The sequence below is a fragment of the Salmo salar genome, chromosome 01 (genome assembly GCF_965601325.2).
Source record: "Salmo salar chromosome 01, fSalSal1, whole genome shotgun sequence".
NCBI classification, from domain to species: Eukaryota; Metazoa; Chordata; class Actinopteri; order Salmoniformes; family Salmonidae; genus Salmo; species Salmo salar.
The window spans coordinates 44738628-44751448 of record NC_138291.1 but is presented as its reverse complement, the minus strand read 5'-3'; the positions used below and the strand labels follow the sequence as shown (position 1 = coordinate 44751448).

The 12821-nt window shown below is 42.6% G+C and overlaps 1 protein-coding gene across 6 annotated transcripts in view; it reads right to left on the bottom strand.

The window, feature by feature from the left end:
- Nucleotides 1–12821, bottom strand: part of LOC106603506 (spectrin repeat containing, nuclear envelope 1b) — a 151808-nt gene that overhangs the window by 110137 nt on the left and 28850 nt on the right. For all 6 annotated transcript variants that reach the window (XM_082974731.1, XM_082974743.1, XM_082974740.1 and 3 more), the window contains 17 exons: nucleotides 12405–12572; nucleotides 11937–12095; nucleotides 11496–11660; nucleotides 11096–11230; nucleotides 10698–10856; nucleotides 10212–10420; nucleotides 9254–9362; nucleotides 8855–9019; nucleotides 7277–7444; nucleotides 6768–6944; nucleotides 6265–6405; nucleotides 5874–6034; nucleotides 5030–5180; nucleotides 4633–4763; nucleotides 3427–3523; nucleotides 2915–3013; nucleotides 2386–2573 (listed from right to left, as the gene is read on the bottom strand). In XM_082974731.1, coding sequence (XP_082830857.1) covers nucleotides 2386–2573; nucleotides 2915–3013; nucleotides 3427–3523; nucleotides 4633–4763; nucleotides 5030–5180; nucleotides 5874–6034; nucleotides 6265–6405; nucleotides 6768–6944; nucleotides 7277–7444; nucleotides 8855–9019; nucleotides 9254–9362; nucleotides 10212–10420; nucleotides 10698–10856; nucleotides 11096–11230; nucleotides 11496–11660; nucleotides 11937–12095; nucleotides 12405–12572 — 2582 coding nt within the window. The remainder of the gene's footprint in view (nucleotides 1–2385; nucleotides 2574–2914; nucleotides 3014–3426; nucleotides 3524–4632; nucleotides 4764–5029; nucleotides 5181–5873; nucleotides 6035–6264; nucleotides 6406–6767; nucleotides 6945–7276; nucleotides 7445–8854; nucleotides 9020–9253; nucleotides 9363–10211; nucleotides 10421–10697; nucleotides 10857–11095; nucleotides 11231–11495; nucleotides 11661–11936; nucleotides 12096–12404; nucleotides 12573–12821) is intronic.

The following is a 12821-nucleotide window of genomic DNA, read 5'->3' as shown; positions in this document are numbered from 1 at the left end:
CCAAGAAATAATTATTCCAAACATAGTCTGGGACAGTTGCGGGATGCGATAGATCCCAAATTAATACAAGCACTAGCATAAAAAAAAACTTGTTTACGCAATGAGCCTGACACAACAGATCAGAACATTTAACTTCAAATGTTGATCAACTATTAGGCTATTTCTTCACATTATAAGCACAGCAATGCGCACATGGTAGTAGGCTATAAGCGCAAATGTTCCATTTGTGGAAAACACCATTATCAAAAGTGACAGCAAATGCAGTTATGCATGTAATGCTTTTATTAAAAAGGTGAATTTTTATGGTGAAAATGATCCTCCCCAAACTTGAAACTCACACACTGCTTATGTATGCCACTTGGGCTCTACACCCCTTGTAAAGCGGATTAATGTGCTTAATTTTAAGAAGTTTAAGATCCTTATTAAAACATATAGGCCTATGATTAGAAAAACACAGGGAAAAAAGATATTGTTTCTTATGCTGGGCATAATTCACAAGTGATAATATATAAGTGATAGGCTAATATTCTCACCCATCAGACTATTCTTAATTATTGTCTTTACGTATACTAAATAATATATGTGTGAAATTTGTTTTGATTTAGAATGGACCATTATCATGCACCTGTATCGAAACAGGGTCAGCGGAAAAAATCCATGTCATCTATGTAATTAAATAGCGAATGGCGGACGCTTTTCCCCGTGGTTTATTTTCATGCTAGCCAGGTGGGCTATACTCTTGTTGTAAATATAAGTAATGTGCTTGATATTAGAAAAGTTGAGAAATAAATACAGTAGGCCTAGTCTATAGAAAGCTGATCCTCCTATTTTTAGTAGAGGCCATCACTCTGTTTTCTCGTGCAATTGCATAGCCTATATATTGTGCAACATGAGATCATGGGCTCTCATGAAGTGTTTGATTTGATTTTCGAATACATTTGCATCGACGTCAGAGTGATTAGAGGGACAATAGAGTGCTGAGTACCAGGCAGTTAGCAATTTGGTAAGTTACTAATGATCATCAGCAGCATCAGAGCTTGGAGAAGCCTAATTACTGTGAATAAACGGTCACATGGAATTTTACCTCCTTCATGACTCGTGACTGCCGGTGTGGCGGTAATACGGTCACTGCAACAGCCCTATTCCAACCTCAGGGTGGAAATATATACAGTTGAAGTCGGAGGTTTACATACACTTAGGTTGGAGTCATTAAAACTCATTTTTCAACCACTCCACAAATTTCTTGTTAACAAACTATAGTTTTGGCAAGTCGGTTAGGACATCTAGTTTGTGCATGACACAAGTCATTTTTCCAACAATTGTTTACAGACAGATTATTTCACTTATAATTCACTGTATCACAATTCCAGTGGGTAAGAAGTTTACATACACTAAGTTGACTCTGCCTTTAAACAGTTTGGAAAATTCCAGAAAATGATGTCATAGCTTTAGAAGCTTCTGATAGGCTAATTGACATAATTTGAGTCAATTGAAGGTGTACCTGTGGATGTACTTCAAGGCCTAACTTCAAACGCAGTGCCTCTTTGCTTGACATCATGGGAAAATCTAAAGAAATCCGCCAAGACCTCAGAAAAAATATTGTATACCTCCATTCTGGTTCATCCTTGGGAGCAATTTACGAACACCTGAAGGTACCACGTCCATCTGTACAAACAATAATACGCAAGTATAAACACCATGGAACCACGCAGCTGTCATACTGCTCAGAAAGGAGACGCGTTCTGTCTCCTAGAGATGAACGTACTTTGGTGCGAAAAGTGCAAATCAAACGCAGAACAACAGCAAAGTTCCTTGTGAAGATGCTGGAGGAAACAGGTACAAAAGTATCTATATCCAGAGTAAAACAAGTCCTATATCAACATAACCTGAAAGACCGCTCAGCAAGGAAGAAGCCACTGCTCCTAAACCGCCATAAAAAAAGCCAGACTATGGTTTGCAACTGCACATGGGGACAAAGATCGTACTTTTCTCTCTACTATTATTCTGACATTTCATATTCTTAAAATAAAGTGGTGATCCTAACTGACCTAAGACAATGAATATTTACTCAGATTAAATGTCAGGAATTGTGAAAAACTGAGTTTAAATATATCTGTCTAAGGTGTATGTAAACTTCCAACTTCAACTGTATAAAACACGTGTTTGACTGCACTGGGCCTTTAAGAACAAGAGGGACACTTAACAAATGTACAAAAACTAGCATTTCAGAGCTAAAATCCCAGTTTCCCGAATTCATACTAAGCCTAGTTTTAGACTAAAAAGCACTTTCAATGGAGATTCTTTAGATGTTTTAATCGAGGACTATGCATAATCTGTGTCCGGAAAACCTGCCCAAAATGTCTCCCTCCAGCCCAGCCTTCCTACTTTTGCCATAGAGACAGCAGTTTCTCCAGTGTGTTCTGTTTGTCCTTGGCCTGCCGTAGACTCTGGTCGTAGCTGGTCTGTAGAGCTGCCACCGCCCTCTCAGCCTGCTCCCTGTCACTGAGTCTACGTGCCCCAGCAGACAGGGACAAGAAGGCTGCCTTCAGCCTCTCCAAGCTCTGGCACACATCCTGGGGGATAGAAAGCAAGAACCACATAATGAAATAGAACATTTTACTAATACCACACCATATATTATATATAGCGCTACAAAGACAACACTAGGGAAAAGACAGTGAGACAATATTGTCAGTCAAGTGGCAGTGTGCCAGGGAGATAATCTGAATGTACAACCTTAAAGCTACAAATGTGTATCTCCAAGGAGAAGAAACAGGAGAGGGAGCCAATTGTGGTCTTATGTCTGACATGAAATTAGGATAATGAACTAGCCTAAGTAAGTAATTAAATAAGTAGTTAGTAAGATATAGTCAGTATATCGTAATGATGAAACCAGAGTGAATGAAAGACATACCATGTGGTTCTGGAGTCCTTTGTAGGTCTCTGACGACGAGGTACAGGAGGTGACAGGATGGTCCAGTTTCTCATGGAGATCACCAAGAGTTGTTTTGGCCTTTAATTCAAATAATTCAGACAATCATTGACTTTGACATTCATCATCTGCTCCAACACCTTTAAAGGGATACTTCGGGATTGTGCCAATGAGGCCCTTTATCTACTTCCCCAGAGTCAGCAGATACCCATAAACTTCCAGTCATTGCGCTAACGCTAGTTAGCATTGGCTCACGAAACGACCTCTAACCTCCTTCATACCGGACACAGAAACATAAAAATGGTATCCACGAGTTCATCTGACTCTGTGGAAGTAGATTAAAGGCCTCCGTGCCAAAATCCCGAAGTATCCTTTAAAGGGATATTTGAATTGGTTCTACAGGTGACATATAGGTAGCTAGTGGTAATTCTAGTAGTGATGTCTCGTTCTCCCGAGGTTACTCGAGTAACCAAGACTCTTTCTGTCAGTCGTACCTCTTCAAGGCTGGTGTGGAAGCGGTGCTGTGTGGAGGAGCTCTCCTGTAGCTGTCCATTTAGCTGGTCTACACTCTCTCTCAGCTCCTCCCAGTACCTGAAGATGAAAAGATAATACTCAGAAACTTTTTGTAGCACAACGTAAAAGATAAAGACATAGGTTCAAATCAAATCACATTTTATTGGTCACATACACAAGTTTAGCAGATGCTATTGCGGGTGTAGCGAAATGCTTGTAAAAGGTTCCTGAACAAGATGTCAATATATACTCAGTGGCCAGTCTATTAGGTATACCCATCTACACTGAGTGTATAAAACATTAGGAACATCTGTTCTTTCCATGACATAGACTGACCAAGTGAATCCAGGTGAAAGCTTGTGATCCCTTATTGATGTCACTTGTTAAATCCACTTCAGTCAGTGTAGATGAAGGGGAGGAGACAGGTTAAAGAAGGATTTTGAAGCCTTGAGACAATTGAGACATGGATTGTGTATGTGTGCCATTCAGAGGGTGAATGGGCAAGACAAAAGATGTAAGTGCCTTTGAACGGGGTAGTAGGTGTCAGGTAGTAGTGTCAGGTGGTAGTAGGTGTCAGGTGCACTGGTATGAGTGTGCCAAGAACTGCAACGCTGCTGGGTTTCTTCATGCTCACAGTTTCCTGTGTGTCTCAAGAATAGTCCAACACCCAAAGGGTATCCAGCCAACTTGACACAACTGTGGGAAGCATTGGAGTCAACATGGGCCAGCATCCCTGTGGAACACTTTCGACACCTTGTAGAGTCCATGCCCCAACGAATTGACAATGTTCTGAGAGCAAAAGGGGTGCAACTCAATTTTATGAATGTACTATTGTTTTGTACACTCAGTGTAGTACCAGGTCGGACCACCCTTTGCCTCCAGAACCGCCATATATTCTTTGGGGAATGGATTGTACAAGGTGTGGCGTTCAAACGTTGCTCAATTGGTATCAAGGGACCTAACGTGCCAGGAAAACATTCCCCACACCATTACACCTAAGCCACCAGCCTGTACCGCCATGGACTCATGCTGCTTATGAAACAAATATTTTTGTTAAAAACATTACATTAACATTTCTGTAATTTAGCAGATGCTCTTATCCAGATAAATACACATTTACATTGCATTTAGATTTTTACAGTCAGTGCATTCAACCAAGGTAGGTAAAAACATCCACAAATCAGTACCTGCCAATCTGGGTGAGCCGGGCCTTGATGCGGGCTGCCTCCCCAGAGGAGATAAACTGGGCCAGAGCCTGGGAGTCTGCCTCTAGCTGGGAGAACACCTTCACCCTGTCCCCCAGCTCCACACCCACCGCCTGGGAGGAGAGGGGAGGATAGAGATTGTTAGGCAACTCAATGCTAACGTTGATTAATTATCACTTTTCTCAAACGTCAGATCAATAACAAAGGTTTAACTGTTAGAATGGGGTCATTCAAGTTAAGTTATGAGTGCTCTGTTGAAATGATCTGTCCCTGCTTTGGATCAAAGATGGAAAATCTTCTAAACAATCAACATGTTGTGCATACCGTCTAGGGAAAATGTGCTGAAACATACATGAAATGCAGAGGATGCTGACAGTACCTTTACTGTGTTAATCTGTTGTCCAAGTGGAGCAGTAGAACTCTTTAGAGCATCCAGCTCTTTCTCTTTCTCAGAGATCCATGAGGAGAAGGCCTCAAACTCTGTCCCGAACCGGTCCCACTGAGTCTTCATCCCATCAAGAGCCTTGACACTTGAAAAGGAGAACGATTCATTTAGCTCAGTGATTCTAAGCTGGTAGGTCGGGAGGTTTTGAATGGGGCGCAGGTGTCAGACTTTTTATTTATGTTTTCTTTTGCTGGGATGAAAAAATACTCAGTCTGAACTTTAATGACTAAGAACACATATAATTTGTGTAGAAATTATGAAATTACATTATACAATAATTTAATCTCTGAAAACTATTTTTCTTCAATCACCGTATTTTAAATATAAGCATATTTTGTTGATTATGTGGTCTCAAACCTGTGAGTTTACCAATGTTCTTCATTAAGAATATGATTAATATGGAATTATTGACATTTACTGTCAATGTAACATACTTTTCACCCCCAGATTGCATAAACATTTCATAAAAATGTGATGCGAATATTGGGTTGCGACTGAGACAACCTGGTTCAATTTGGGTCTTGAGGGAAAACCAGTTGTGAACCACTAATAAAATAAAACTGGGTAGGTAGACACCACAGCAAATAGAATTTAGGGCCCGTATTCATAAAGTCTCTCAGAGTAGAAGTGCTGATCTAGGGTCACGTTCTCCTTGTCCATGTAATGTTAAACATTATTATCTAAAAGACAAAACTGATTCTAGATTAGCACTCCTACTATGAGACCGTTTATGAATACAGGCCCAGATCAGAACCTCGACTAGGAGGTGTTGTATTACTCTTTCTTGAGGCCAGCCTCCACTTTGTCCAGTTGTTCACTGAGGGAGCGGGCTTGCTTCTGTAGCAGGGTGCTGTTCTTTGGGCCGAGCTGGATCTCTGCTGCTTTCCTTAACAAGGTGTTCACCGTGGAGGCTTCTGCGTCACTCTGCTTTAAAAGGACCTGTTATGACAATGGAGAATGTGAGAGTCAGAATGTGACTGACACTTTGTGATATGATTAAGTTTAATTATTTTTCAAAGGTTTTAAAATCTTAATTTCACATCTCAACATGTAGCCTGAATAGCAAACCTTTAATGAAAAGACATGATACAGCCCTGCCAACTGTCAACTATCCTTCAAAAGTGTCAAACGCCACACTAAAATGTTCACAAAATGTACTTCTCGCTCACCCTGGCCTGGTCCAGATCAGTAGCCAGGCTCTCTGGGCTGCTGAAGTTGAGGTCTCTGTCCATGACAGAGCGGGCCCTTGTAACAAACTCCTGCACTGCCCTCTGCTGGCTGTCAAACTCCTGCCACGAAGACAGGGTCACCTGGGGGACAAACAGAGACATTCAATACACAGACACCCTGACACCTGGGGACAAACAGGGACACACAGGTAATACACAGATGAACACATGGGGACGTTCAGTACACTTATTAACACCCTGATATGGTCTGCATTGTTACATCTTGAGTAGACAGGTTGTTTCTAATCCACAGCAAAAATACCACAGGTAAAGATAGTCCTGGACTAAGAAGCACTTTTAATGGACAATCTCAATTAAATACACTTTTTAGTCCAGAACTAAGGTTAATCTGTGTCTAGGAAACTGACCCTAAGGCTCTGGAACACTGTGCAAGAGGATTTCCAATAACCCCAGACAGTACATTCTGGTGAGAGAGAGGTCACCTCTAACTCCTGTTCCTGTGAGTCCATGGTGTGGTCCATCTTGCTGAGTGTTGTCTCCAGATTCTGTAGGTCCTGCTGTAAGGTGTCCCCCAGCCCCTCCTCAGCCTGTAGCTGATGGCCCCTGGTGATCTGCTGCTGCACATCCTTTCTCTTCATCCGCAGACGCTTCAGCTGTTGCTGCACACAGACAAGAGACAATCAAGGTGTAAGTATTGGAATGTCATGCAGATGCTTTACATGTCATACACTGTATTACTGTTTGAAAAAATAATGCATCGACTGTTCAGTACGACAAGAAAAATGACATTTCCAACAACCACAAAAAACATAATTTTCTTTAATGAATACAATGTAAAGTTCCAACAGCCAGGGAAAAGTTTGTTGCTCCAACTCAATCTTTTTACATCGCATAAACCTTTGAGAATAGTTCAATCTAATCAGAAGCAATGTGCGGCCAGTTATCCATCTAACATAGACAGCCAGTGGTGCTCCACTCCAGTCCGACTTACCTGGTGAACCTGGAGCAGTTGCTGGGCCTCCCTGACTGTCTCAGAGTCCAGTATCCTGGTCACTTCCTGGTGTACCTCCTGCTGACCCTGCACCAGCTCATCCAGCGTACTACGCACCTCCTCCCTGAACTGCACACAGTCCCCCACCGCCAGCACCAACTTCTCAGACTGGGAGACAAAAACACAAGATCATTTTTTTTTAAATTGAATTCCCATTTCCAAACAAAACAAATGTAGGACTTTTACATGGACAAACATGACTTAGACACCAAACATTACTGAGATACCTCGCATTCAAACCAAAGTGCAAGAACAGTGGAGCAAACCAAAGAAGAAAATATATTCAACAACTCTTGGTATAAGGACAATGGAAATTGATAAAACAGACTTGGAGACAACACAGAGGAAAGCGAAACAGCCTCACTCAGTGATAAGGAACCCTAGCCGACCTAAACAATCGATAACGTATCACCTTGAGGTAGTGATAGTGGTGGATCGATGATGAAACCACAGAGGGAGAGTATCAGGAATGTGGGTGCAATATAATGCTGTGGTTCTGACTGTGTGACCCGGACAAGGGTTATGCTACAGCGCTGGCTACCTGGCTTACAGCATGTTGACTTATATTAGACTATTCTTCAATAAGACAGAGACTATATTTAATAGAATAATTAAGCACCAGGATTGATCCAGATAGACACTGCTAGGACCTGTAATAAGGATCATTAATGTCAATCTGGAGGAGATAGGCTTCTCATGGGACAAACTGTTGCAAAAGACAGACTTCAGCAACAGAAGAGTGTTGCAGCCAACGAGTTCTACATGCAATTCTGACTATGGTTGCAGCCCTATGTCCTACAGTACCTGGGACGACGAGAACTAAGTAAGTAAGTTATGGGTCATTCCATGTCATTTCAGCAAGCCATGACACCCAACATCTCAGATTGTTCTGAAATCATTTATTTAGTTAGAAGCACGTAAGATTAGCATTTATGCAACATTCTTTTGTTTAAAATATAACTTCATGTGTGAGAAATGAATCTAATTGATTGCACCAAAATTTGCCATTTTAATTGATAGGATTCATATAATATTCGACAAATATAGTACCTAACATCTGATTTGGAACTAACTTTTTTTAAACAATGAGTAAGACTTGAGGAATTCAAAATAAATGGACAAAAGCCACCAACGGAACCCCCACGCCAATCCCACCATAAAAGTGAGCATACAGTATCAATTCTCTATGTCTGACAAGTAGTATGGAGCTGCGGCTTGGAGTATTGTTTCTTCAACCTGTATAATGTATTCTCAGTGAATTTGGTGATGTTTTTTCCCCTCTTCAGAGAAATTAGTCATTGAAGTTGTCAGGTTTATGTCCCATCCTAAATCCTGATTTCACCAGGTTCTGACCACTAGATGGTGCTGTTCCTGCTGTTAGCTTTTTAAAAATCTGTTTCTAACCACAGACTACAAACAATCTGAGATACTGGGTGTCAAAACTACTATTCTTTGTGCTTTTTGAGGTGGAACAAACCTTATGTAATGTAATGCCCTTCCCAAGCTTAATTTCCTTACCTCAGTTAGATAGAAGAGGAGGCCCTTGAAGTTGGTGGAAAGTTTATTCAGGGCCCCAGCCTGCCTCTGTGCATCTGTCTCAGAGGACATCTCTATCAGCACAGCCAGACGGGATTTTAGCCAGCCCAGGTTCCCCTCCTGCAGCTCTGCATCGTTCCTCAGCTCCTGGAGAAGGGAGAGTAAGGTGGCAATGGTTACTCTTCTGTACAGTGTATTTAGCTCAACAGGGTCATAATGATTAGGGCGCACCATTGAAAAACATTTTGAAAAGGAAAGTCCAGGTAGTCCCTCCCTGTTTTAGTCAATTTATGTCCGTTTGGTTCCTAATGAACACGACCCTGATGTCTTTAAAACATAAAGTATATGCATTGTCGTACACACAGGGGGACTCCAACTTACTGTAATGGTGGACTTGACCTGTCCATACTTGCTGGGGTCGTTGGCTCGCTTCCTCAGCAGTCTGAGTTGGCTCTCTTTAGACGACAGCCAGGCTGACAGCTCAGAGAACCTGGGATGAAGATGGGCAAAGTATGATCATATTGTATATCTACCCAATATTTCAGTTTTCATTAGGTTTAAATAGATTAGTGGTTTGTTACAGTGGAGTCATTTCAGCTAAACCTAGGGTATGGCAAAGTGACAGGGTGGGGGTGGTTGAGGAAGGGGGGATCCCCCCCACCCAATACATTTTTTAAGCTCATTTAATGTATTTCTACACAATTTAAACATTCTAAAACAGCGAAAACAAGCAACATTTACTACAGCTACAATCACCTAGCCTCATTCCCTTCAGTCGATATTAGGGGATTTATCATTCTACAAACATACAGCAATTAGCTGCTGCTCACAATGTTTAGTGCCGGGATTAAAAACTGTAGTTTAGTTTCATGTGAAGTCAAACAGCAGTTACCTAGCCATCTACAGCCATCTTCCACCTCTGCACTGTTTGAAGAGAACGTTTGAGCTGTTCACAGCAGATGCCTCGACTCGATGCGCTCTAAAGACATCCCACCCGTTCAGCCAGCCAGAAAAAAGCCTGCCCTTGTATCCGCTAAACTGCATTTCCCTTTTAATCAGGATTGGAATGATTTCAGTAGCCTATTTTAAATTGTTGGTGTTGAGCTACACTACGGTATGGCAACTGCCATACTCTGCCAAACCCAATTGACGCCCCTGGTTTGTTATTAGTCAGTGCATAAATATGGATAGTGAGTAGTGAGTGACTACGAAAAGGCAGAAAAGGTCCTTGGACTTGAAACAAAAACAAAACAAAATGATATGTTATGATGATTAATAAGATAATACAAATCATCATCATGACAGTCTTGGATCGGCATCGTTTGTGAGGCCTTATTACCTAGTGTTAAACTCCTTCCACTTATCAGGGTGATGCATCAGTTTGTGATGGGTGCTATCTATCTCCTCCCGGAGTTCAGAGTAGGCCTTCTTAGAGCTTTGCAGGGTCTGGTGGGCTGGGTCTCTGTCCGGGAGCTTCTGACACAGTTCCTCCATCAGCTGTAGTCTCTTCTCACACAGAGACTGAGGACCCTTCTCTCTGAAGAAGACCTGAAGAAAGGTACATTGTTAGTGACAAACTCTATCACAGGGAGACATCAAGTGCCAAATACATTGACAATCATCAAACAATAACTGAAATATGCACTGTGGACCAGCACCGTGATTGTGATAGATTTTTTTCTACAGGGTAGAGTGACAGTCCCCACACATTCACTGCCTGATATGGGCCAGATCATGTGATCTCGGCAAAGCAAACTGAGTTGCGCCATGGAATAGAGATCACTATTAGATCAGGATGGAGACCACAGCCATCAACCCGTCTCACCCTGTGTTCCTTGACCAGCCTCTCGCTCCCCATGCCAGCCAGGTGTCTGTTCTCCCTGGTCAGCTCTGACTGACACTCCTGAAGGGAGACCATCAGCTTGCTTCCCTCCACCTCTACCTTCAGTTGGAGCAGGTGGTAGGGCGCCTCTGTCTGGACATCCTGAGAGAGGGAGGGAAGGAAAGAGGGAGGGAGTGAGGGAGGGAAAGAAGGAAAGAGTGAGGGACTCTTTCAGTCTCACTGTTAACCTGAACATACTATACAATACAATGAAGGTCTGACAGTCATATGACTATCCAGGACTGATGAAGTGCACAAGACATTGAAGAGGAATATGATAGGCTTTGAATGATTATGATAGCTAGTACAGTAAGTGTCCTTTCTGTCAACATGGCACCAACCTTCCAGTGTTTGTGCAGTTTCCTGACTGTCTCTTGCAGACTCTGCTGCTCCTGCTCTGGCAGGATGTCTGTCAACTCATCACACGCTTTCAGGAACGCATTGAGGACCCGCTGGTCCAACTGCCCAAAGAACTCCTGCAAATATTGACAAATATTTTTCACTGAGATTTTCCTTATGATCCTACCCCTCCTCCCCTTCGGTTTATCTACTGATTCCCTAGTCAAGATTAGCCTGGTCCAGGTCGGTGTGTGCTGTGCAGCCAAGTGTGCAGCCATTGTCATGCCAAACATTATCCATAAGAGTTGGCAAGGTCGCACAAACAGATCTGGGACCAGGCTAAGTCCAGATCAAACAACATCTAAAATCCTGGTCCTATCCATGAGCAAGCTCTTGTCTTACTGTGTGTTTTCTGAGCAGGTCTTCTGGGTGGCCTCTCTCCGTCAGAGAGGCCTGAGCCACTTTGAGCACCTTCTCCAGCTCGACACGGGACTCATCAAACCTCTTCATTAAGCTGCTGTTGGCCTCCATGTGTTTCCTCCACTCAGTGGACTCCTTGATCATGGCCTGTGACACACAAATACAGACATACTCACAAGCAGTCTCATCATCACCATCATGTCCTTCAGGGACAGTATTGAATTGATTTGAACATGCTGTATAGCACGGCTATGTCGTTCAGACGCTCTCTCCCTCACATTATACAGTGTGCTACATACGTTTCCTCTGTCAAAACCCCATGATTGATTGATTGATCAAGATCGATTTATTCATTCATTTCCAAAATTACACACAGCCCTAACCTAACCGTGATGCAGTGCCATGTATAGTCATGTCTAGTACCCGTGAGGACGCCTGCAGGTCAACAACTCTCTTCTGCAGCAGGGCCATGTCCATGTGCTGTAGGTTCTTACTGCTGTCCAGGGTTCTTTGGATGCCCTGATGGTTCTTCTCAATCACTGTCAGACACTTCTTACAGCTCTGGGTGAAGGTCACCAGCTCCTGGAGAGGCAGAACCAGGGTAGTAGAGTTTAGAGACTTTGGGTTACTAGTAATAACATAAATGAGTAAATTAAGCAATTCGTTCATGCTAACTAATTAGGCAATTAAGTAGTGTTAACTAACGGTTAAATATTGTTTTAATAAAACGTAACAGCACAGTGTCTTAGGTTCTTCATATATGAGACTTATGTAGAATTATGTTTTGCTTATGTAGAAGTCGGTCTAGCAGTTTGGACGGCAACCAAAACCTAATCCCTCAAGCACGTTTCATCACTCATTCTATTCAACCCCTGACCCTCCTGATCTCACTTGACATTTCTGTTTGAAGTCCCCGGGGGCCTCTGAGTCCCTGGAGCAGGTGATGTGGCTAGCCTTCTCCAGAGCCTGGTAGAACCCTGTGATGTTCTTCTCCATCTCCTCCAGAGGAGGAAGCAGTGACTGGGCCTCCCGCAGCAGCGGCAGACACCTCTCCCTTATCTGGTGGAAGGAGGACACAGGGAGAGAGGGAGTGTTAAGGTCATCTGGAGAGGAATGGCTGATCGGAAAGACTAGGTGATAGACAGAGGTAATCACTGATCTATCAAAGTTGGCTAGGTGAAAGCAGGGCTTCCAGTAAATAACTTTCAGCAATCTAGTAATATCTGATCAATGATTATTCCAAGGAAAGGAGGAGGGAAAGATGCAATTTTGAACAATTTGAACAGGAACAGGTGAGATGGATGGTCA